We start from the raw sequence: 25,666 nt of genomic DNA, 5'->3' as shown, positions 1-25,666 counted from the left end.
ATGGTTACCGGTCTTGCGTGTTCAAACGGTTTATTGGGTTTCTAATAAATCGCTGTCTAATCAATACTTCATTCACTGCCTCTTCCGTGGTCATTACAATATCATGAATAGACTGCGTCGGGTTCTCTGACGTCTCTTCCTCTTGGCCTGCCCATAACAGGTTTGAATATTAAGGGCTGCCAAATATTCGTCGAATATTGATTTATTTTTTGATATTCTAATTCTATTTGAATAACGAAGTTCGGAGTTAAAGCCCTAGTGTGTGTGTGTGTGTGTGTGTGTGTGTGTGTGTGTGTGTGTGTGTGTGTGTGTGACTCACCCTCTGCACCAGCATGGTCTGGTCCCCGTAGCCCCCCGCCTGCTCCCCCTCTCCCCCTTCGCCCTCCTCTTCCTCCTCATCCTCCTCCTCGTGAACCACCATGGTGTTCACAGAGTCTGTGTCCCCGTCCCTGTGACTGGAGAGAGAGGCAGAGAGACATAGGGTTAGTGAGAACGAGAGAGGGGGTTAGAGAGGGGGGGGAGGGAGAGAGGGGGTTAGAGAGAGGGGGAGGAGAGAGATGGGGTTGGAGGGAGAGAGAGAGAGAGAGAGGGATGGGGTTGGAGGGAGAGAGAGAGGGATGGGGTTAGAGGGGGGGAGAGAGAGAGATGGGGTTAGAAAGAGGGAGAGAGAGAGAGAGAGAGAGATGAGGTTAGAGGGGGGGAGAGAGAGAGATGGGGTTAGAAAGAGTGAGAGAGAGAGAGAGAGAGAGAGATGAGGTTAGAGGGGGGGAGAGAGAGCGATGGGGTTGGAAAGAGGGAGAGAGAGATGGGGTTAGAAAGAGGGAGAGAGATGGGGTTAGAAAGAGGGAGAGAGAGAGAGAGATGGGGTTGGAAAGGATAGCAGAGAGTGATGGTGTTAGAAAGTGAGGGAGGAGGAAAGAGGAAAGACGGATGAATAAAGAGGCAGCAAATGAAAGAGAAAGAGAAAGAGTCCAAAGCCTGCAATAAAAAGAGTAAGAGAAGACCGTGGCTCTTCTACGGATGACCCAGATCGAGTGATTATGTTTGGCACAGTGTCGACCCAAGAACGACGACAAAGTACAACACACATGTCCCCTCAAAACTCCCAAATAATCATCGACAGTTCCCCCTCCTCACCGGTCAGTGGGGCTCTCCCCCTCATCGGCCCCCTCTCCGCTCTCGCTCTCCTCGCTGCTCTCGCTGCTGTCCGAGGACGACGAGTAGTCGTTGGCCTTGACGGGGGGCCGCGGCTGCTCCTCGGCGCGCTCCTTCGCATACAGGCCATGGTCCTGCACACACACACACACACACACACACACACACACACACACACACACACACACACACACACACACACACACACACACACACACACACACACACACACACACACACACACACGTTGGTGAAGGGTGTGTTGTGTTAAAAAAAAAGGAGCAGTGGATTGGTAGAGGAGGTGTAAAAAAAATATTTTTTTGATGGTCAGAGGTAAATAGAAAATCCACGATTTTTCTACCACCTTGCTACCATTTATTTACTATAAGTATAGCCAAAGCCCACACACAGCGAGGGCTGTTGGGGAGCGGGGACATACACAGAACCCGCCGGCTGGCATGGCTGCGTATGGTTAGAAATGGGACAGGGCTCACTCAAATGGAACACGATAGGGTTGGTGCACCGAAGATATGGGGATATCAGTGGAGACGCTTGCACAAGCCTGTGAATGGCCTACAGGAACACAAAGGCCACCATTAAGCTCTCTGTTGCTGCGCAGATAAAACAATAAAACTGCATTGGACTCCCTCGTCTGTTATCAAGTCTGAGTGTTGCAATACTCAAACAAAACCAACCACCACAACATCAAAACGGCAACCCGAACTTTAAAGTCTTTAAAGCCTCAATATGCAAGATTGAGCCCCTCCCAGTTTGTTGCTTAGAGACCTTTCGATTTAAAAAGAGCTTGATAAAGTGTTCTGTCCACTCCAACTGGAACCAGCGTATCTCGGCTGGCTGGGTGGCGTGAGAAGTTTAAAGAGTGACGACAGTATGATTGTTGGAAGGAAAGAGAGGGCCGAGCTGGCCAGAATTTAAATCCCAACATTTAAATCCCTATCAATCACCATGACTACAGATACGTCAAGGTCATTTTAAGCGACGAGCCAGTTGAAATTGTATGCATTACAAACTTTAAAAAAACACATGTAGGGCACAGATGCCTGGATGACTGTGAAATATTAAAAATATAGATTTCTAAAATTGAATGGTGGTAACCTATCGCCTTAGGTTCTCTGGTCAGGTTCTCACTTGTATTGTTTTTTTCCCCTTGGACTGAAACCCATCTTCAGCTCACTGCTACAGTCCCCTTTTGCCCCTATCAAACAGGATAATGAAGAAACGGCAGCTGTCCGCCCTGGACGATAAGCATGTGTGCACCTTGTATTGTATTACCAGATTGTACTATATATTTAAAGAGAAAGGTAGTGACTTGGTAGGGACGTTAAGTAAAAGAGATCAGATTTCAACGAGTGAACTGGGCCTGGAACAGCCAACAGAGATAGAGAGAAAGAGAGAGAGAAGGGTGACACTGACCTCTCCTATGGCTCGCTTGTAACTCTGAACATCAAAGGAAGCGAGGGATTAGGGCAAGGAAAAGGGGAGGAAGTGGAAAGGGAGGTGAAAATGGAGAGGTGGTGGCAGAACGCAAGGTGGAAAAGAGAGAGAGGCTTCGGTTAGTGAAAGAGGGAAGACTAAAGGAGATTTAGAGGCAGGAATACTAAAAGCTTAACGGTGTTCATATTGTGGGACTTAGTTTGTAATTGGCTGTCCTTAGCGAGGTTATATAACGATCACAATTAAACAACGTGTCGGAAAGTGTTGGAAGTCATCGCAAAACTGGTTCTGCAAGAGGAAATTTGTGGCAAACGGCATCCTATTTCTCACACACACACACACACACACACACACACACACACACACACACACACACACACACACACACACACACACACACACACACACTTACAGCGGGGCGACTGGGGCGAGAGGAGGTGCGAGACTCCCCCGCTTTGTGGCGTCCGTCGTGACAAAGAATGGGAGAGTCCATCTTAGAAGAACCTGGAGGGGGAAGGGTTCCATACTTCAGTTACACGGCCTACGGCTTAACGCTAGTCAGCCGTGTGCGTCTGAATGAATCATGATGATAAGGTGCCACCTACACCGGGTCTCAAACATTACAGGGTAGCCCTCGGTAAACACTAGTTTCATGTCAACAACCTCAGTGCTGTTGTTTACCGTTACTGCACACCCTATATTTGTACCGGCCGTGTTTGTCTCCCAACTCTCATGCTTGTTGTCCATCTTATTAGGTGCATGACAAACATTTAGTTCCCCTTCCAGGGATGAATACACTTTATCACGTCAACAGCACTTTCATACTGCCCAACCCTCCAGGACCAATGGCAGGGGTTGATCCTGAGAGATGGGTCCGCAGGTACTCACTGAGGATGCGGTGTCTCTCCAGCGAGCCGGTCTGGGGCAGGTTGGACACCAGGTTCATGCTGTCCCCTCTCTCCCAGCGATCGTTGCGGCTCAGGTCTGGGTTGCTATCAGGGGAAGCGGGGGTGAGGGGGGTTATCTCATCCAATCCGTCTCTCTTGTGTGGCATTTTGAATTGTCGATTGCATTACATATGTCAAATCGACCCAATTAACACACAGTAAGCTGCAAAAGGTGCTGTTGTGTACCTGGCTCTAACTGGATGTCGGATGCCAGAGGAGAGGTTTGCGTTGAGCGCTGCAGCGATGGATGCCGTTCTCTGTGGGATCTGAGGAGGAGCCACAGAGTTCATTATTGTAAGGGGAACGGTGCGTTACGCCATCGTCACCCTGCTCCTCGCATTGAAACCTTCATGCTATATTTCCTCCACAAACCAAATTAGATTTAGAGAAAAAAATCCCAGTTCGGGGAAGAGTGGTGGCTCTGAGTATTACTCCACTCACATTTTCAAACAATCCCATGACGGATGCAATAAAACATTTCCCCCCCAAAAAAACAACAATAAGACCAGCCGACTTGAGGGGTCCGGGGGGGGGGGTCACCTTGGGGGGCAGCTCCACGTCGGGCAGGCGGATCCAGGGACCCCGGTCCTCCCTGATGGGGTGGTGCGCCAGCGGGCCGGGGTTCTCCGAGGTGGGGTCCGAGTTCTGGCGGACCAGCTCGCGGGAGTGCGTGGGGCGGGGGGAGGGGGCGAGGGAGGGGTCCTGGGTGGGGAACGCGGACATGGTCTTAGTGGGCTGGTCGCAGAGGGACTGTGAGCGCGGCACGGGGGCGGCGTAGGGCTTGAGAGGGACCAGGTGGGCCATCTGGAACTGCACCGCGGGGGGGGCGACAACAAGCCCAGGCGGGGTTAGGGGAAGGGCAGGAAGAGAGAGCGCCCCGGCCCGATGGAAACGCACAGAGAGAGCGGAGGAGTCCGTCATTGAGGAGAGGAGCAGAGGTCGGATGTTTCAGACGGAAGCGTTAGAAGGGGGCGCCCGACGGAGAGAGAGGAAGAGAAGAAGACACAGAAGCGGGTGTGAGTAAGATAGTTGGATTAGGCAGCGTTATGAAAATAGCTGTTTAATGCACACAGGGACAGGCCCAGGTGTTTACATTTGACCCCCTCTTCCAAACATTTGGCCTCGTGTATAAATACAGGCGCCGGTGGGGTGTGAGTCTGCATTGCTCATCCGTCACCAACACACACACACCTTGCCCTGCCCTCCTTGAGGTTCCACGGGCCGCTGCATGGGCGGGGTCTGGGCAGCCTGGCCCCCTCCTGATTGGCTGATGGAGTCTGAGCGCGACTGGATGGCCGTGTCGGAGACGGTGGTGCAGATCTTGGGAGAACCCTGTCTGTTGAGCTTGCTCCTCTCCTCCACCTTTGTCAGAGAGAGAGAGAGAGAGAGAGAGAGAGAGAGAGAGAGAGAGAGAGAGAGAGAGAGAGAGAGAGAGAGAGAGAGAGAGAGAGAGAGAGAGAGAGAGAGAGAGAGAGAGAGAGAGAGAGAGAGAGAGAGAGAGAGAGAGAGAGAGAGAGAGAGAGAGACACACACACACACCATAAAGAGGGAGAACGAGAGTGACAAACATACAGCAGATATAACACCAGGATGAGCGAGACAGGGGATTTAAAAACAGAGGCAACAGAGGGTCACAGACATGGGATACAACACCAGAGAGAGAGAGACAGCCTGTTAGGTGTTCAGTCTGGTTACTTTCATGTCATTTGTATTGTTCCTTTTTTCTTCACTGTATACATCATTAGCGATGATTTGATAATATGACCCATATCTACCATAATGCCATGTAGCTGAGCTCACTGCAAGTCACTCGTTTGTTTAAAAGCTAAATAACTTAACAGCACTACGACGAAGCGCCATGTAAGAGGTCGTTTAGTATCGTTAGACAGTGTTTCTTCCTCATGGGTGCCTCTCTACACTCCAGTCAGATCTGCTCAGAGTTCAGGGGCAGCAGGGGCACACAGGCGCTTGTGGAGAAGCATGAGAGCTCTCAGCGCGTGGGCGTGCGCTGTGTGGGTGATGCTCGTGTGTGTGCGTGTGCGTGTGTGTGTGGGGGCGGGCACCTCGCGGGCCCAGGCGGGCTTGTTGTTGGGCTCCAGGTTCTTGTTGTAGTGGTAAAGCTGGGGCTTCTTGTCCTGCTGCTGCTGCAGGGACACCAGGTAGGCGTGCTCCTGCTGCAGCTGCCTCTGCAGCCGCTCTGACTGCCTCTGCTCCTCCAGCTGCTTGCGCTTGTACTCCTGCAGGCCACACCGACAATGGTCCGTCAAAGGTAACTTTATCGACACGGGCTTCACTTAACAACGCCTTTATCGACCACCTTCGACGGGTACATGCCTATATTGACCACAAGGACTTTACTGTTCCCCAACGATACCGCCAACAACAATAACTTTATTAACATGTCGTCCTTCGAGATTAACGCTTTTGGAAACGTCTTGTAAAAAAAAGGATGTGAGGAAGGGAGAAAAAAGATGGGCTGTGGGGAAGAAATTACATGCCTTTGCCATGCTGTAGATTTGTGTTGACATGTTGACTATGATTAATTAATCAATTCATGACACTACCGGATCTACTACCACCTACCTACCCAGTACCTCGAGATTAATTGCAGTATTTTTTTATGTATCCAAAGTCCTATTTTCAATGATTTAGATACAAACCACGTTACAATTCCCAATCATTGTGCTCCTTAGGATCTTAATTGCATTATCTGGTTCAGACGAGTCACAGAGATAGAGCCTCAATGCCACAGCCCTGCGATCCTGTCACTTCAAACAGCCAGGCGCAGCTGAGCATCGCAGCTCAGTGCGGGGGCTGCACTGCCAAAAGCAGTTCACTTTAAAATAATAAATAATAATAATTCCAGACAGTAAAACAGCTGTGTGTGTGCGCGCGCGTGTGTGTGTGTGTGTGTGTGTAACATCTTAAGATGTTCATTGTGTAATTAATGCTTATCATCTCGTATCCAGTTACATTGCGTAATGTCTGGACTTCGCCCGAGTTGAACACTGTCCTCAGTACATTGTGGTAATTTTTAATTGACTGTGCTCTTGGTGGGGAAAGTATATTTATGTTTCCCTAAATCACATGGTATCTGCTAATAGTATTATTTCCCTTTGGCAATACATAATCTTCTTCAAACATAAGAGTACTGTTTCCTGTGGCACTACATTATCTTCTTCCAGCATAAGGGACTAAATTGCAATGCTTTACAAAGAATTTAACAAAGCGTGATGATGGATGAACACGCATAGAGAGATAAGAGAATCTGTGTTTTGGGAATGACAGCATTGTGCAGCTACTTCATATCCAAAGTGGCCAGCCCACACTTATTCAGAGATGTTAATAGTGATATAATGAGACTGCTTCATCGGTAATAATGTGGCTGGTTATTTTCCACACACCAACACATTTCAGTGTTCAGGTTTCAGCGTCACGGCTTTCTTTATGAACACATCAAGCACCGCGCTGCAGTGAACTGAGAGTGCTTTGTTAGTTTAGTATTGAAAATTACAATATCCATTACATTCGTACTGTATGTATGTATGTATGTATGTTATTGTATATCTATATAATACACTGCAGTATATTTGAATCCGATTGACACTTGTATACTCAACATGTCAGGGATAGCAATCGGATCACCGTTGCGACACACAGCCACCAGACCTCAGATGCATTACGGTTGCAACGTGGGGGGTCTTACATAACGCCACACACACACACACACACACACAACACAACAAAGTCTACCCAGCGCCTTTCAGCCGGGTAGGTGGCGAGGTAACCATGGCAGCCAGAAGAGGAGAGTCATCAGAGGAGTTACCATGAGCAGAGCCTGCTCCTGCAGGAGCTGCTGCTGAAGGATCTCCAACTGCCGCTGTTCCTCCTCCAGCTTGTGTCTGATGAACTCCTGCAGGGGCAGAGGGGTGCAGGTCGGGGGGGAGGGGGGGGGGAGGAAGAGGAACAGGTGTGGGGAGGAATGAAGGGAGCCGACGGAGGAGAGGGGGGGGGGCAAAGGAAAGTGAACAAAGCAAAGATGTTACGCAACGCCACTTCTATAAACGACCATAGAAATCGAAAAACGGTCCATTTGGAGGATTTTACGGTGGAGCTGCAAACAAAAACTGGAGATGGAAATGGCTCATGCGTAGAGACCATGCTGACCTTTGTTACCAGAACAAAGCTGCATCAGGCTGAGAGAACATGAAACCACCATATCCAAACAGAGGGCATAAAAGCCCCCGGCCAGTATCAGGTCCATTTGAGGACAGAGGGTGTGGTATATCCATAAATCAGTTTTACATATTAACAGTTAGATCAGACCGCCAGGAACCAGCAGATGAAGGGAAAAGATTTAGAATTACTATAAAACAACTTCTATCTGATGCTTATTACGGTGGACACCTTTTCTCAAGTCTTTTACCCAACGGTATGAATGTGACAGCAATTCTGACAGTGACAAGTACTGCAGTGGGAACACTGTCGTCGGTCCTATGGGTTGGGTTGATTTGGACTGAAGACGTCTGAACAGTCTCACTCGTTCACATAAACAACACTGTGTGACACAAATAACCCCCCTGGTAAACCACGGCTACTATGAACGTGAGAATGCGTACACAAGAGCCACGGCGGCCAATTATCTCGCACTTTCCTGGGGAAAAACAAGGGGGTTTTGTTTAGAAACTGCAGAAATAGCGTGAGGCTGAGCTACACGGCACCGAGAGAAAGGAAGCCACCGCGCTGAGAGCTGCTGGTATGAGGCCAGACTGTGTAACAGGGGCTCAGCTAGAGACCGGGTACATGATGCGCAGGAGAGCACACCCACAGAAACCCGTCTCTGAATAAATACACCAATTTAGATCCTAGCTGCTATGGCAACCTATTCGTGGAATTTTTTCCACAGGGTGGGCGGTGAGGGAGGGAGACGCCCCCCCCGCCTCCCGATTGGCCGACCACAGGCTCGGCGGCCGACGCCATTGGTTACCTGCTCCCTCTCGGCCATCCTCCTGTCCTCCTCCCGTCGCATGTCGTCGAGTCTCCGGTGGGGACCCTTTTCCTGCTGCCTCGCCATGTCTCGCTCCTTTCGCTGTTGCTGGGAGAAAAGAGTGTCAAGGCGAAGAGGGATGAGTACAGAGACACAGGGCCGCGCTGCGAGTTCCAGAAAGAGATGAGCCGATGGGCTTTGTTTCCTTTTGCTAATTGAACACCTTCCTTGTTGCCGTGCGGACGCACAGAAAATAATTAGCTGAAATTAAAATAATCATGAGTCAGCCAGTTTGTCTCATTGTGTGTGTGTGTGTGTGTGTGTGTGTGTGTGTGTGTGTGTGTGTGTGTGTGTGTGTGTGTGTGTGTGTGTGTGTGTGTGTGTGTGTGTGTGTGTGTGTGTGTGTGTGTGTGTGTGTGTGTGTGTGTGTAGCTCACTAAGTCACTTGGTATCTTGTTTTTGAAAACAGTACTAATTTTGAGAATTCCACTTATGTTCTCCTCTGAGCTAATGAAACAGAAAACAGCCAATACTGGTTGGTGAATTATTTATGAAGCCAGCGCTCCAAAGTAAGAGTGTAACCGAGGCGAGTCCTGGGGAGAAATCACAACAGCAGTGGAATGTCAGAGGGCTGGGAGATTAGTATTGTGACAAAGCTATCAGTGAGGAGGATCTGCTGGGCTTTAACAACACACCCAGAACAAGAATGTCAAAACTAAATAATTATGAAATGGCAATCCTAATCCTAAAATTGAAATATGGTTTAAAAATGGTACCCCTTCACAAGGGTCAGCGTCAGCAACGTTATACGGACCTAGTGAGCTGAACACATCTCTCAACATGCACCGTTTCCTCTCCTGTGTGTTTATCTTAACCCCTCTGTCGCTCCGTCCGCCTACTCTTTCTTACCATGACACATTGGGAACCTTTCTTTCAGGGGAATTGCTTTTCAAATGAAAACCTGACGTCTTGAAACGTCATTGCCGCACACTTTTCCCTCAGCCGCACATATGGAAAACAAAGAGGTTTTCAAAAGTTATTTGAAGCCGAGGGCCTCCCCTCCCTCCTTACGTCCCCTGTCTTGCAGCACACTGACCCATGCAAGGGCCTATGTCCTCCCCCTGGCTTCAAACATCCCTCCAAGAACAGCCTCTACACACAGCCATAGACTAGGCACCCGCCATGAGATAAATACTGTGTGTACACCGTACAGCGGGCGTCTTCATAGACGCCACGAGGAAAGGAAGGCACACCAAACCACTGAGGCCTACATATCGACATGTAAAGAGAATCCTAAAGCAGCCATGAATATTTCAATTGATTCACTTTTAACTCCGGGAGCCGTTAAGACAGAACAACTTCATATGGTGGCCGCCTGATCACATGGTTACCAAAACGATAACATTATTTTGTAAGTTAGACCTTTCTTTCACGATTTCACCAAAACCACAAGCCTCTTTATAAGTGCAAAAAATACCTCATTTGGTTAATGAAATCCAGCTACGATTGTCAAATTGGAATACTTGGATGCTTAGCTGGAGAGAGACAACTGAGTTTCATTTAGATAATCAAAATACAGCTTTAGTAGTTCGCTACTCTAACCTAAAAAAAATAAAAGAAATTAAGCTGAAACAGGCATCTTTGCAGGAAACTGAGGAATGCCTTCTGAAATGTTACCAAAGTAATGCCAAAGGCTGTGTCTGAGGTTGACACTATTTAGGGAACAAGTTACGCAGGGAGTTCAGACTCCAATTATGCGGCGGTATTGTTATGACATGTCTCGGTCACATAAACAAGCCGACATGTGTTACATGTCAGCAAGGCAAGATGTGTTCGGTGAATCTGCTGAAAATTAAAACCGCTTTACATCATGGGATATAGTGTAGAATGTTAACTGATACGGGGTGAAGAGTAGGGAGTGTTTGGGTGTTTGTTATTTTCATTCCTTTATTTTCACGAGAGGTTAGTTTTCGAAAGATGCTAGGACTTTTGTCACCACCTATCTAAGTTCATGTTGGTTCCTTCTTGACACAACTGCTCAGCTTTAGAACATTTTGTTTGTTTTGTTTTATTTTTGAACAAAGGTTCAATCATTCATTCATTCACACAAGGTTTATTGAAAACTATGATGACTGATTACTGATTACTGATATAACCATTTTCGAATCAAGCGATTAATTTTTGTATGATCATTTTTCATTGTTTATCGAATCATTAAGACAATTACAAACCATAGCTGATTATTATTACTGTTGGAGGCTGTGACAATGCCTCCCCCATGACTGATACTGCACTTTTTCTTTGTCCAGGAGTGTTTGTCCTGACGCCCTACTACGAACTTTCATCCTCATCCCCCATCACACCTGCGGTGGCCATCAACTTGAAAAGAACTCTGTTGCAACTGCTACTCAAAACCAACTGAGTCATGATGTTACCAGTATTGTTTGGGATGTTGTTGTGCCATCTATTTACAGGGGGAAATTGTTCATTTGACAGCCATGATGTAATCCACAAAGATAACACATTTTTACAAACTGCCCATGGGTTAGCTAAGGCTAAAGGGGAGCAGTCATGTTGGGTTTGTGGGCTTATACCAGCTTCATCTCAGGTATATCCTTACCTCGCTGTCCCGTTCACCATCCCCGAGTATGTTGCAGCTAATAAACATGATGTCATCGGAGGTAACCCTAGATCTGGATCTGTAGCAGCACCACAGGTTTCCTATTACACTGTCCCAATGGATGCAGGTCCCCCAATTAAGATCAAATTGAGCTATGCTCCTAAGGGTGTCATTTGTTGGACCAATGAAGTTGGACCATACGTCCCCGATGCGTCTACGAATGTGTCTAATTATGTTCATGACATCTATGATAATGTGGCCAGGCTGAAGTCGGAAACGGCAGGTTGGTCTTTGGGAGGATGGCTAAGTGGGTTGGGTGGGTCCATGTTTTCTCAGATAGTCCAAATCTTACAGCCGTTTGTCCTTCCCGTTATTATGCTCTATGTGGTCGTTAAGATAGCTCTCTGTGTGTTTCACCGAACGACCGCCCCCCGACCGACCCCCCCGGGGACTGCCCCGATCTTGTTAGCCCCCCTTAGGGTGGCTGTGTTAGAGAGCCCACCCCATCGTAAGGTCTGGTGCCCCAAACTTCGCAACGTTTCTAAGGCTAGGCCTTCCACTGAGGCCGTTAATTTTGTTTAGAGGAACGGAACCACTTTTTTCTGCTGGGAACAGTGGAAGCTATTGAAGAATGGTGGAGCTTCACTGCCAAGCAGAGGGAGGTGTCTGGACAGTTGACCTTCTTGATTCTTTAAACAATTTTATCTGTTTTGGTTTAATCATATGTAACCTAATGAGTTTGTTATTTTCTTTATTATAGTGGCCTACACCTGGTTTACTTGTGTATGATTTGAATTTAATTGTCTATTGCCTTTTATGCTTTCTTTCATTGATTTAGTTAATTATTAATGGGTCACCAGTAAATACACTGAATTCTCATTTTTTTTGGTGATCTTTAAACTATGTTTAGTATGATCAAGAGGGAGGAATGTAGAATGTTGGTGTATTTTAGTGTCTCTCTTTCTGTTACATTTCTAGTCTAGGAACAGGCAAGGGCCTCTCATACTGATACAAGGTGTTCTGCCATTGTTATGTTCAACAAGGTTGAACCGACCTGGTCCTCCGGGACATAGCCAGGGCCAGAGGCCTTATCAGTGCGAGAGTGCGTCTGTTCTCTTGTTATTCATATATCCCCTTTTTGTATAATACTCGCCCCAACCCTTTGGTTCGACAAGAAGAGGGTTCGACAGCCAAGGAACAAGTCATCGACCACCGGGTCCACTATAGATTATTCAACCTAAGTCTGCATCTCGCTGTATTCCTGGAAAATAAACCATCTATTCAACCCTCTAATCCAACCTGTCAAGCTGCTTTGATTTCGACTTCAAGAATTACTACTACGACTGAAAATACACAACGCAGAGTCTGTCCGAACAGTTTAGAAATAAGCTGAAATCTAACAATAGGGTGGAAAAGCATTATGGGTACCAAGTAGTGCACTGTAGAGGGAACCAGATATGTATGCTCACATTTCGGACAACACTACAAAATGGTCACGCCCCAAATAGTTCACTATATAGGACCCCATATCATGGCGGCATGTGGCTCAGGAGTGTCGAGGTGTTCCTGAGCAAGACACCTCATCCTAATTACTCCCGCTTTCGCCTTGCACGGTTGACACCGCCGTCGGTGTGTGAACGTGTGCATTAATAGGTGAACGTTAGGCAGTATTGTAAAGCGCTTTGAGTGGGCACTGGTTACAAAAGTGCTTTATAAATCCAGTCCATTTACCAATTGGAACATGGTGTACATTTGCGGACCCCACTACAAAATGGTCACGCCCAGAAATAGAGCCCGACTATAAAGGGAACGGGCGAGCGAGCTTTCGGCACGGTCACGGCAGTTAGTGACAAGAAACACCTCCTACCTCCTCCAGGCGCCGGCGCTGCTCCTTCTGCTCCTCGATGCGTTTCTGCCGGTCGTGGAGGAGCTGCCTCTTGTGCTCCTCGGGGTCCCGGCGCTGGGCGGCCAGCTGGGCCTGCTGCCGCTTCAGCGCCTCGGAGCGCTCCTTGTTCTCCTGCTGCAGCCGCAGGAAGTCCCGCCTCAGCGTGGACTCGCCCGGCACGTTGAGGATCGAACTGCTTCAGGGGAAGGGGCAGGAGAGAGAACATGGACGAAGAAAATCTATAAGTCAGTCATTTACATTACTGCTAAGTGGTTCCAGACAGGGCTTAGCATCAGGGTTTAGGATCAGGGTTTGGGACAGGGTTTATGATCAGGGTTCTAGACAGGGTTCTAGACAGGGTTTAGGATCAGGGTTTGTGACAGGGTTTAGGATCAGGGTTCTAGACAGGGTTTAGGATCAGGGTTCTAGACAGGGTTCTAGACAGGGTTTAGGATCAGGGTTTGTGACAGGGTGTAGGATCAGGGTTCTAGACAGGGTGTAGGATCAGGGTTCTAGACAGGGTTTAGGATCAGGGTTTGTGACAGGGTGTAGGATCAGGGTTCTAGACAGGGTGTAGGATCAGGGTTCTAGACAGGGTTTAGGATCAGGGTTCTAGACAGGGTTTAGGATCAGGGTTCTAGACAGGGTGTAGTATCAGGGTTCTAGACAGGGTTTAGGATCAGGGTTCTAGACAGGGTTTAGGATCAGGGTTCTATAGGAGTGTTCTAGTGTTCTAGTATGAGTGTTCTTCTAAATGGGGTTTAAGATGAGGGTTCTTCTAGATAGGGTAAAAGATCAAGGATTAAGAAAGGGCTAAGGGCCAGAATTCTAGACCGGGTTTAGAATCCCTTTTCTTATGGACAGGGCTATGGGTATGGTTTGGATTACAATGTGATTTGAATTTGATGTAATTTATTCTACTTTTGTGACTTTATTCATACTTTTAGATTGTCTTTTAGATTGCCATTTAGTTTCATGGTCTGCTGCTGTACTGAACAAAAGGCACCCGAGGGAAGAATAAAGTATCCATCTCATTAAATCGGCTCCATCCATCTGCACTGGGTTCAGACCAGCGGGGCTGTAGACATGTTATTACCTCGACTCCCGCTCATCGCCGCGGTTCTCGTCCTCCTCATCGCTGCCGCTGTATTCGTACTCCGTCTCCTCTGCACCAGAGACCAGAACACAGTGCTGCTCAGTACGAGCCCCGCTCTCCACGCTACCACCTCGTATACCAATCAAACCCTGTCCAATACTCCAGGTTCTACAACTCAGACATGTGTCTCGAATGCTCGGCTCAAGACAGAAAGTTATATGTTACAGAAAGCACACAAAAAACACTCAGGAATAACCATTAAATAGGGGAACAGGACTATAGACATACAAATATATACAGCAAAATAAAAAGAACTAAACATCCCATAACCCCCTTCATCAGCAGCTGATCTGGAGGGAGCCCACCTTTCTCGCCCCTCTTCTTGCGCGTGCGGTCGATGTGGTCCTTGAGCTGGATGCGGACCTGCCGCTCGGTGGGCTGGTCCCTGATGAAGGTGTGCTTCAGGAGCTGCTCCGTGGACGGGCGGCTGGGGTAGGTCTTCACCAGGCAGCCCTCGATGAAGTCCATGAACTTCTTTGACCTGCATTAAGAGACCTTAGTGGATCAGCTAGAAGGGACCGTGTGTCGTTTCGGATGTTTGGTATTATTTATGTAATTAATGTTCCTGGTCAAAACACACGTCTGGTTTGGTTTGTGTGAATAAGGACTTGAAAAGGCCTTTCAAAGTTTAAAAAAAGACATGGACTGAAATCCATTAAAGATTCAACAGGAATTCAATGAGAACAGCACAACACAGTGCAACTTATTTACTTATTATAAAAGCTAACCCTGCAAAAAATACCAGCAGCCACAAAAGGCACTCACCACTTCTTGGATTTGAGTTTGGGAGGAGGATTCCTGGGAATCAGAAAGAGTGCTCTCATTGGGTGCATGTCACACAGTGCTGGAAGAGAACAGACAAACACAGGGGAATCAATCCACTGCAACCTCAGTCATGGGACTTTCCCGCAAAATAAGCAGCCAAAAATAACACAGAAAGAACCAAGATTTATTTCTCTGATTTACCAAAAAGTGAATGTATGTGCCCCCACACACCATGGTAGTGCAATAACCTCCACAACAACGCCTAATCTTTACAGACCCATAAAGTGTTCTGGTTGCTGCGGTTATTCAAACACAGAGGGTTACATCAAGTATCATTTCAAGGCCTGTGACTCACTGTGGCCCCAGCGTAGGTAGGGAGCTAGCTAAACCTGTCTGGTTAGCCTTCGCCGTTCCCATTCCCACGGTGCACGGTGCCTTTTGTCAGGCAAACCTTGTTGATTGAAATGAGCTGCTGCAAGCACGCAATGGGGGGCAGGGGGGGAAGTGTTTTTAACCCTTTTAGGGATACACCGACACCCGTAGGATACATGTTCTACCATGTCCTCGCTCGCAGGAATCTGGGCCTTTCTTAACCGGACGTTAAAAAGAGCCACTTTGCATCACATAATTAAAAATCCCGGGAGGGAAATTCAGTATCATCTTTGTTTTTTACTTAGTACTGATATGAAATCAACAGAAAATGTAAACAAATCCTAAATTAGATGTATTGCCATGCTCTGCTGTGGTGAACTCTCCTATTTCAGGGCTCCAAGCACGTGGAGGGAGAAACCACCAGGACCACAGCGAGTGTGGAGCTAGGAGAATGGTTTGGTGGGAAAATATGGCCCTTTATACTGGACAGGAGTCCCAGCGATTAAGTTTGGACTTGAAGAGGAAAGGTTTTGGGAGGCTGACCACGGCAGGTCATACATTTGTAACCACGTTATTGACAATACTTTCCCTATATGATAAACATAGGAATTAATATTGAGAAACTACTACAGACAGAAAAGGCCAGAACATTTATAAAATCCTACGAATGGAAAAGGATTAGATAATAATGTAAAATAGTAGATATAACAGTCCAACCCAGATCGGAAACTTGACTATGGAGAGAAGGAGACATTTGTAATTATGTGAACAAGCTGCATGTTTTAAGATGGAAGCAAAACCAACTGGAATACAAAGCCAATGTGTGGTTGATCTAGCGATCTAATGATCTAGTATAAGACTGGCTCAACATCGCAACAAGTGACCATCACAGACCAACAGATGTAGGAAAACCATGGGATTTATAGTGATTTAGTTATCTGTGGCTGGAAATCAATATTTGGGTGGAGGAATGGGCTTAATGATTACTAGGACTGTGTGAACTTTGTTTTTACACATTTCCCTCCATGTCTTTCAAAGACTTGTATGGCATACCTTTCCTAACCAAATGTAGAGATAAATGCTGAATATTATTTTTATACCATTGTTGCAAGCTAATTTTTGAGTCAACTTAAAATAGATCTTCTAACATTCCTGGGCCATGACCAAGTCAAATGGAGAAGTGGTTTGCTATACTTAGTTCAAATCCTAACCTTTATTTTTCTACTCTGCTACCACTTTGTACTTTTGACTGATACTTTTGACTTGGTTCCTTTGTGAGACATAATTAACAAAAGAAAATCCTTCTTAATACTTCAAATCAGAGGGAGACGTATGATGTGTAAAAAAAGACAATGTCAGAGAGAGAGAGAGAGAGAGAGAGAAAGAGAAAGATAAAGAGAGAGCAAGAGAGAGAAAGAGAGACTGTACTCACGCGGAGCTCCCTCGGCCATCTCGATAGCTGTGATTCCCAACGACCAGATATCGCTCTGCGAGAGAGAAACACAGGGAACTCGTCCATTTCACTTTGAAGGTTTTAGCTCTACTGACCAATGGATGTCGGGGGAGCGAGCGAGGGGGGGGGGGGGCAGATAATTGGACATGAAGAGGTTACCCTGTAGTCGTATGTGGAGTCCGGGTTCTCGTCGCAGGCGATGACCTCCGGTGCCATCCAGTATGGCGTGCCGATGAAGGTGTTCCTCCGACCCACGGTGCGGTCCAGCTGTGCACTCACGCCAAAGTCCACTGTGTGTGACAGGTGGATGCGGCGGTTAAGAGTGGTTGACCCGCAGCCCAAAAGGTACCGGGTTCGATCACCAAGCATATATACCATGCATATAGCTAGGCTGTCAACAGCCTAGCTATATGCATCACGTGGGACACCTAGCCCCTACCTGCTTCATAATGATCAGTTCCTTTTTGCCTCTGCTTCTAGCCCTTTTGCTTGCTATGCTACCTATGCTATTATGTCTGCCTATTAGGGCACCCGATGCACTGCTCAGGTGGGATACATTTTTCTGTGTACCTTATAATAGGTTTCTCCATTGATAATGAAGAGTTATTCTTGGCCCTTTAGAAGGGTTTGGAGGGCGTCATATAGTGTGGCCCGTGAGGCCTTTGAGGCTGCTACTGTGATTAAGGGCTATACTAATAAAATCGACTTGACATGCATCTGAATTACCTGTAAGTCGATTTGGTTAAAAGCATCTAGTAAATGACTAAGCAGTACTAGTGTGGAATGGACAGTGCGATGATATAAATACATGTTGTACAGGGGTTTCAAAAGTGCACAATGTTGTTTGCCAAGTTTAGCCCCAACCTTTTAACGGTTACATAGAACAACCAAGGTACTTCAAGCCACATCCTTTGACGCGTCATACTTTCCGCGTCTTGGTTTCCCCGTAACAGAACAACTTCAAGCAGAGAGCAAAATCATCCCTAGCAGGATTGAGCGGTGTGCTGTATTCTCATAATTCTCCTGCAAATCATTTGAAATTAAAAGTGAAGTGGTAAAAGGTTTTTCCTGGACCGTTCCAATGAATGGCTCATCAACTCACCCAGTTTGACCTCAGCGTTCTCTGTGAGCAGGACATTCTGACCCTTGATGTCTCTGTGGATGACTTTATGGGCGTGGAGGTGTGCCAGACCCTGCGTTATGACAGACACAGACAGGTCAGATCCTCTGCCGTACAGTCTTATTGTCTACTTCAATCTCCCAGCTCCAGACAGTCTGGGTGAGCGTCTCACCCTGAGGATCTCTCTGCAGATGTAGGCGATCCAGTCCTCCTTCAGAGAGCTTCCTTTGGTGTTCTTCACCAGGTCGGTCACAGAACCGGCGCCACAGAACTCCATCACCAGCTACAGCCAACGCAAAGGAAAAGACTGTAAACCACCGCCGGCTTCAACGGTGACTCAACTGATTGAATGAAGAGCTTGTCTAAAATAGTTGTAAGATTGACTACACACAAGAACACATTTGCCTTTTTACTGCCATCCATAGACAGTAATCTAACCACCACGTCACTTTTGAGGGTTGCACTATATCCAAGACTATAATATTAATATTTCAATGCTGTGATAAAATAATTTGTTTCAGTCCACGATTCTGCGCGCTCCAATCAACAACAACAAAATCTCTCCTTGTTAATATAACAGTCGCATGACTGCACAGGTATAGACGAGGTGTTAAATAAATCCCCAAACAAAACACATTCACCTCAAACCCAAGTGGCCCAAACTCAATTTTAAAACATTTGATTCCATGAGCTGCGTGTTCCTCAGTGATTGCCTAGACTGTGTCGTTCATCTTTATGACAAAACCCGCATAGATCGCAGAGAGAGACCAACCCAGAGTTGATCGTCATGTCCTGGTGGGCTCTTCTTAACAAAGGCGCCGTAGTAGGTGGCGATGTTGCGATGGTGGCTGTATTTCTTTAGCATGTTGATCTCTGCCTTGATCTCCTCCTCCTCCTCCTCCGTCACATCCATCACCTTGATGGCGGCCAGCTGGCCCGTCTTGACATGACGGCCCTGGTTGGAACACAAGTCAATCATCTTGAGCGGTCGCGCCTCAACACAAAGCGCTCGCAGCAGAATATAGTTAAATAAAACCCATGTCCTCCCACAACCCTTTTTTTTTTTGCCCTTTGAGTCTAGTAAGCGTTTAATCAAAAACTATTGCTGCTCATATAAATTGTTCTGATCTATTTTGGGATACTTTGGTTCAAGTGCAGCTGTCATACACTGTTTAATATGCCATTTGCAAACGTTGTCATTTGAAATAAACCAACAACTCTTAACGATACAATATACTAGAAAATGCATTTCCTGCAGCAAATGCGGTGAGTGCTGTAGTGCATTTTTTTTAATAAAGCCACATTGATTAAGACATAAAGAAACGTTAAATGGCTTAAATCTTTTGAAGGGATTTGAACAGAGCTCAAAATTCTAAATGGAGTAAACAATGTAAACAAGCACACCATTTAAGAAATGTAAATGGTTGGAAACAAATAAATTGACAGCTGAATGAAAGCGCAAAGCATTGCTAAAATGCAGAAATGTAAAAGGAATTGAACTGAAGAATCTGAAATGGCCGAAATTGTATGTACTCGCCTTATGCTCATTTTATCAGCCTAAAGCTATTAAATGTTTGTGCAATTGGGCGGGAAAATCACCCAATCTGGCAACGCTGCCTGAACGTCTTAAAAAGTAGTCCAATTGAGCGAGAAAAACGACCCAATCTGGCAACTGCCTGCACGTCCTCGTGCGCTAACCTCATTAAATCAATGACCAACTGAAAACAAGCCGACATGCAATTTAAACTGTGATTTTGAAAAAGTATGAAAGGTAATCGAAATTCTGTTTTCAGAATGATTATTGTAGATACAAGTGTGTTGATTTGTTAAACCTTTGAACGAAGGTTAACGATAAAATATTGACCAAGTTACGAAGTCTGAAGTATTAAGTGTTGGATAAAATATTAAAAAATCTGAAAAGAGGCGCACGATTCCTAGCTAATATGAACATTTTAAAATTGGAATGGAGTCTCTAGGTGGACATTTGAGGAAGAAGATAGTTCCCAAAGTTTGCAGAGAATAATAAAGAAAGAAAGGAAGCAAGCAAGCAAGCAAGCAAGCAAGCAAGAAAGAAAGAAAGAAAGAAAGAAAGAAAGAAAGAAAGAAAGAAAGAAAGAAAGAAAGAAAGAAAGAAAGAAAGAATAAAACTTAAGAACAATAGTTGAGCGCGGCCTGCAGCAAAACCTTGGCAAATGGACCATCTTGGTTCTAACTGCTAGCTGGGTGCGGGAACTGAATGTGGCATTCAGTTCCCCCACCCAGAGCCAAGAAGGCCACTAGGGGAATAAGGCCCATACAACTAGGCATTCAAGTGTCCTTAATGGGAACCCAGTATAGGCATCTGCTCTAGGTCCACCTGCACGGCCACAACGTTTATACACAAGGGAAAGGCCATCATGCTGCTCACCTTGTACACCTGCCCATAGGTGCCATTTCCTACGACCTCGACAAGCTCGAAGATCCCAGCTGGATCCTGGTGGCCATACAAGGGAGGAAAAAGAACAAGGGAATCAGGACAGGGAGTCTGAAGCCATTTTAAAAAGAAATGCTCTGATGGCACAAACACAAGAATTATATTTCATTTTCATTTCAATTTGACAGAATAACAAACATTAACATTCGGCGGCATAGCACTTTCAATCTGATACAAATGTCCCATAAACATGTAGCACTCCACATTACGTCCATAACACTCTCAACACCAAGTCTATTCAACTCAAAAATTAGATGGCGTTGCTTTCCTCCCCTGAGACAGGTGGGGGAAGAACAACAGACCCAGCTCTACTTCTTTAGCACGGCGGCACAGGAAGGCTCTCTGTGCATGATGTGTGGGCCGGATGCTACCTCGGCTCACAACGTGCATCTTCCCACTTTCATCTGGATACTATTACTGTGTGTGTACACTACAGAAGTATCTAGCAACAAACATTAGCTTCTAGGGAGTAGATGCCCGTGCTTTTTGTTTGACCAGCAAAAATAAATAAATAAATAAATAAAAGGCTTTATGGTGAGGCCGAAACAATTGCTCCAGCTGGCTGGTGGAGTTCTGCTTTAAGGGTGTTGTTGTATACACAGGGTTGGAGTATATAGCAAAAATAATTTGCTAGAGCTTAGCTGCCTGTGGGCTTTTTATCTTAATGTTTTGAAAATGGCTTTTGTGTGAGGAGGAAGCAATGGTGAGCTGCTTGATTGAGCATCTTCAGGGTTTAAAAAATGCAAAAAAACTAAATGGGGCCAGAGAGAGAGAGAGAGAGAGAGAGAGAGAGAGAGAGAGAGAGAGAGAGAGAGAGAGAGAGAGAGAGAGAGAGAGAGAGAGAGAGAGAGAGAGAGAGAGAGAGAGAGAGAGAGAGAGAGAGAGAGAGAGAGAGAGAGAGAGAGAGAGAGAGAGAGAGAGAGAGAGAGAGAGAGAGAGAGAGAGAGAGAGAGAGAGAGAGAGAGAGAGAGAGAGAGAGAGAGAGAGAGAGAGACTGTACGGAGGGTAATGCAATTATCCAGAGGGTGGAAGGATTGAAACGGCAGCATCGCCCACGTATAACGCACAATAATATGAGAGGGACGGAAGTGATGAGAGAGGGGGGAAGGGTGACAATACATTTACAGAGAGTCGTTACACTAGTGCGGCCGACAGCCATCGGAGAGGGCGGACAACAATAACAATAAGTGGCCCACCAATTAAAAACATTTGGAGTTATGTGGTCATGGGATCAAAGTGACGTTCAATGACGTCTGTGTGGTGCTGAAATTTAGTCAATGTGCTGCTGGTAGTCAGGCTACATCAACATACGTTGGGAAGGTGCTGCGTTGAAGTTCACAGACTTTCTTATATCATTGCTAAAGGAATGTAACGCTTCAGCCTTTTTGAGCTCGAAATTCATTCTGAAATATTGGCAGGCGGAGCGGCCCGTCCAAAAGCGTCAAGGTGACTGCCACTGGCAGCGCTCAGGAGAACTCACAGAACACGGCTCGAAAAATATGAAACCGGCCCCGAGTACAGTAATACTCTGCCTGAAAGGCTTAGTGTCAAGTCAACTACATAACTTTCCTGTCAAATATGATTTTTTCAGTTCAGTTATTGATAAAGCATGACCCTATAATTTACTATACTATATAATTAGAAAACATGCATTTCCGAGATTAGAATGCATTTCTCCAATGATGATATTGTCCAAGTAACTGCATGATCGCCACAAAAACAACCATGGAAAAGGCCCTGCTGCAATGTCTACACACACATTAGCCATTGAAAACCGCCACACACACACACACACACACACACACACACACACACACACACACACACACACACACACACACACACACACACACACACACACACACACACACACACACACACACACACACACACACACACCTTGCACCAAGCCAACTTAGACTATCTGCATCCACCCAGCAGAGAGGTAACTAGAGGGAGTGCAATCTAATAACTGAACGCATTCAACTGTCAACAGGAAACCTGCAGCAGAGCATGATCAATGAGCACGTCTGGGACATTCATAACATTGTGGTGAACCATACAGGATCGTATTAACACAGGGATTTGCATGCCATCTACTTGCCAAAAGTAAGCAAATTCCCTAAGTCATCTAGCCCTAATTGTTATCCAAGAGTCATCTATTCACCAAGTGTGTCAAAAACAGCTGCATCTAAATCATAACCACGCAACTTCCACTACAGTTAAATGATGTGTGATGATTCCAACTTTGCAAATCTCAGATAAGCCCATAACATTGAAACATACGAGAGATACTTCTGACATCTCCAAAGCCTGCAACTAATTCGCACACAGTTGGCTACCAACTTTTATCATTTTGGGAATTATCAAACCACATTCCCATACGTTTTTCTCCACACTTTGTCTGTTTAAACTTGTTAAAACATTCTGAATACAAACCTGCACAAAACCTAAATACAGAGTGGATATTGCTGTTGTAGAAAGTACAACTTGGCCTTGAACACACACATGTAGGCTAGAAACAGTTGACCAAACAGCTGCTGGGTGATAGGACACCTCGAGAGTGTAAGGCAGCCCAGTAGAGGCTATTTACTGTACTTTTTTACTGTTCTACGTGCTGTAAACTGCCCCGTCAGATGGAGATTTAATCACGATTGGTTTGAATTGACTATCATTTCCAGGTGATTCAAGAGCAGGCCATTGATGTTTAACTAACGTGGAGAATAATTTACCCGAAGACTAGCAGTAATTCTCTTATATAGCTGAAGTATTTGTCTACTTTTAACATTATCATAATAATCGACATACTTTTGTCAGGTAGCCTGCTGAATGTCCTTAGAAATGCTAATCCTATATGTTCAGCTGATGGACAGGTTGAGAATGTAAAAAAGGTGATGGTGGTCTATAATTGTAAGTCTATAAGGCTACTCATAATTTCAAAATGAACAAACAGGCTGTTCGTTGATTTTGATATCGATTGGACCCTTACAGAGAGGTTAAACTTTAAAGCTACTTTGTATGTACTGCAAGTGTACATGCACACACAATTATGTGAAACATTGTTTAATTTAGCTATGCCGTTTTTGAGCGAATGATAGCCTTACTTTTTCAGATGAACCATTTCCAAAGACCAGTTGACCAAAAATAGCGTTATGCCTTGTATACAGACATCCATACAATATTTTCACATACATATGGCTGATTATGATATTATTGTTGTTCAGCAAGCCACTGTCACACATAGTCACATTTCTATGACACTTAATTAAAGAAACACATGTGCAGAATGGTTCAGCTTCAGTTCTAACGAAACATAAAGCATATATCCTTGGATATCCAAGTTGGATCAGTAGGCCACTAGTGTTAGTATTGTTTCAAATCCAATGTGTGGCAAGATGCATCACTTATGAATCTCTTATTAACAACATTATTGTAGCTGCTTCTTCTTGGTTTATTGATCTTCTCATCCACTACATGCATTTTATTCATTGGCATGCCTCTTGGGGAAGATACAACTTCCAAGCTTCTCTTAAGAGCAGAAGATAGGCCACGAAACACCCCATGTTGTTATGTAGTTTCTGCTAAGCTGCCTGGCTTCACATAAAAACCCTGATTCATGTCAAACACAAGGCAACCAAAAATAGGATCAAAATTCAACGGAGAAACGATCAAGGGAAGTCCCCAGACGGGTGTTATTATTACTGTGACATGACTTACCCTCAGAGCTGCAAGGTCTATGTCGTCCAGGCTTCGTGTGGGGGCGTTTTCAGACATGGCTGCAAAACTTGGACGGTCAGCTCACAAGTTAGCCGGAAAAATAAAAACGAAGAAGCCTATTCTAGGTGGTCGCCTGTGCTCGTCCAAACCACCGCCTCTCAGAAAGACATTGAACACACTCGATGGTCCAAATGGGTGTGATGCGGCTGAAAAAACAGCTTTAGACCCGCGACCACATCGCCGCCGCAGATCCGCAGACTGTGCAGGCAGACGCACCCAGGGCTCCTAACTCTCCTAATCACCGCTATACGCGTTATTATGTGTCGTGTGTCTTACCTGACAAATACGAAAACGTCCACCCTTCCCTTACGGCAATTCCACCTACGAAAACACGAACACCAGACAGATAGACACCAGTGGTGTAGCCTGGCAGCGTTGGAGGGTTAGCTGTTGAATGCGATGGAAACTGAAAAACGAAGGGCTTCAGTGTTGTAACGCACATCCAGCGTTGATAAACACCTTGCTGCTACTGCGTTCATTTTACGCACATGACGCACCGGCGCTGCTGCTTCATGACAGCCCCGCAGAGGAGGTGTACGGAGACGTCCGAGTCGCCCGCTAGTACACCCGATGCACCTGAGATGTAATATCGATCGAGTGGAGTTAGTTACCTCTGTGCAAAACAATGTCTATCATGTGAAGACGTCTGGAGTGATGGCGCCGATGAAACGTCCCGATTCTCGTCTCTACGCCAAAGATTTACGAAGTAAAAACAACCAGGATTGGAATTTGTACGCGTTGGTGGGTTTGATATTTGATAAGGATGTTGTACAACTTGTAAGCACTTTAATATCGATTCGATTCTGAATCGGACAAAGGAGAAAATTTGGATCTGGAGTCAGGTGCGAATGTGTGACGTTATGACCGAGCTAGCCGAGGAGCTACCGAGCTAAACCTCCCAACCGTCAACTTTCCCTCTCGTCCCATGTTGTTGTTTTTTGGTCAGCAGCTTCTACTTCTGCCCCTTCAACGTTTCTCCTTCAAAACAATTGGCCCAAAAACAAAAAAATATCCCAAGTTTCACCAACTTCTAGTGTATAATCCAAGGTTGCGCGTCATTGCGTCGCCGTAACTTCAACCAGCGGCGGTCCACTTCATATCACGACGTGTTTTGATGTCTATTTCAGTGTTGCCAGATTGGGCCCGATTTAGCGCTGCAGCCAGTTTCGCTAGAATGTGAGGGAAATATGGCCAAATCTGGCAACACTGGTCCTTGTCTCCTTTACGCCCCAGCGCAGTGGGCGTGCTCCGGTCAGGCTGCAGATTCGATTGGCTGCGCCGATCGACACTCCTCAAGTGCTCGCTTCCTCACCGCTACGGCGCTTACTCAGGGATAAATAACCTGAACCCAATGGCAAACTTGTGCGATGACTTTTCGATGCGAACTGAACGCTAGAAGATAGCCCGTACGATAGGTCCATGGTACGAACAATGGTCCGCAAATCATCATGTGTAAACATTCTCATACTTAAAATCGATTGGGAAGAAACCATTGTTAAAT

The 25,666-nt window shown here is 46.0% G+C and overlaps 1 protein-coding gene across 7 annotated transcripts in view; it reads right to left on the bottom strand.

The window, feature by feature from the left end:
• The window catches only part of mink1 (misshapen-like kinase 1), a 36,932-nt gene extending 11,627 nt beyond the window's left edge, over window positions 1-25,305 (bottom strand). The window contains exons 1-22 of one of the 7 annotated variants that reach the window (XM_030361409.1): window positions 24,106-25,305; window positions 20,323-20,388; window positions 18,688-18,870; window positions 18,088-18,198; window positions 17,898-17,988; window positions 16,955-17,085; window positions 16,775-16,829; window positions 14,971-15,049; window positions 14,511-14,686; window positions 14,146-14,215; window positions 13,032-13,242; window positions 8,545-8,652; window positions 7,384-7,470; window positions 5,621-5,794; window positions 4,749-4,919; window positions 4,098-4,361; window positions 3,744-3,823; window positions 3,499-3,602; window positions 3,023-3,114; window positions 2,590-2,613; window positions 1,138-1,289; window positions 320-455 (exon numbers count right to left, since the gene is read on the bottom strand). In XM_030361409.1, the coding sequence (XP_030217269.1) occupies window positions 320-455; window positions 1,138-1,289; window positions 2,590-2,613; window positions 3,023-3,114; window positions 3,499-3,602; window positions 3,744-3,823; window positions 4,098-4,361; window positions 4,749-4,919; window positions 5,621-5,794; window positions 7,384-7,470; window positions 8,545-8,652; window positions 13,032-13,242; window positions 14,146-14,215; window positions 14,511-14,686; window positions 14,971-15,049; window positions 16,775-16,829; window positions 16,955-17,085; window positions 17,898-17,988; window positions 18,088-18,198; window positions 18,688-18,870; window positions 20,323-20,388; window positions 24,106-24,162 (2,622 nt within the window). In that variant the 5' untranslated portion in view covers window positions 24,163-25,305. Of the gene's footprint in view, window positions 1-319; window positions 456-1,137; window positions 1,290-2,589; window positions 2,614-3,022; window positions 3,115-3,498; window positions 3,603-3,743; window positions 3,824-4,097; window positions 4,368-4,748; window positions 4,920-5,620; window positions 5,795-7,383; window positions 7,471-8,544; window positions 8,653-13,031; window positions 13,246-14,145; window positions 14,216-14,510; window positions 14,687-14,970; window positions 15,050-16,774; window positions 16,830-16,954; window positions 17,086-17,897; window positions 17,989-18,087; window positions 18,199-18,687; window positions 18,871-20,322; window positions 20,389-24,105 lie in introns of all 7 variants that reach the window. The other 6 variants (XM_030361406.1, XM_030361408.1, XM_030361407.1 and 3 more) reach the window with 6 other exon arrangements.
• Window positions 25,306-25,666: the final 361 nt, after the last annotated feature.

This window comes from Gadus morhua, chromosome 7, assembly GCF_902167405.1.
Source record: "Gadus morhua chromosome 7, gadMor3.0, whole genome shotgun sequence".
In the NCBI taxonomy this organism is placed as follows: Eukaryota; Metazoa; Chordata; class Actinopteri; order Gadiformes; family Gadidae; genus Gadus; species Gadus morhua.
This window is presented reverse-complemented; position numbering and strand designations above follow the sequence as displayed.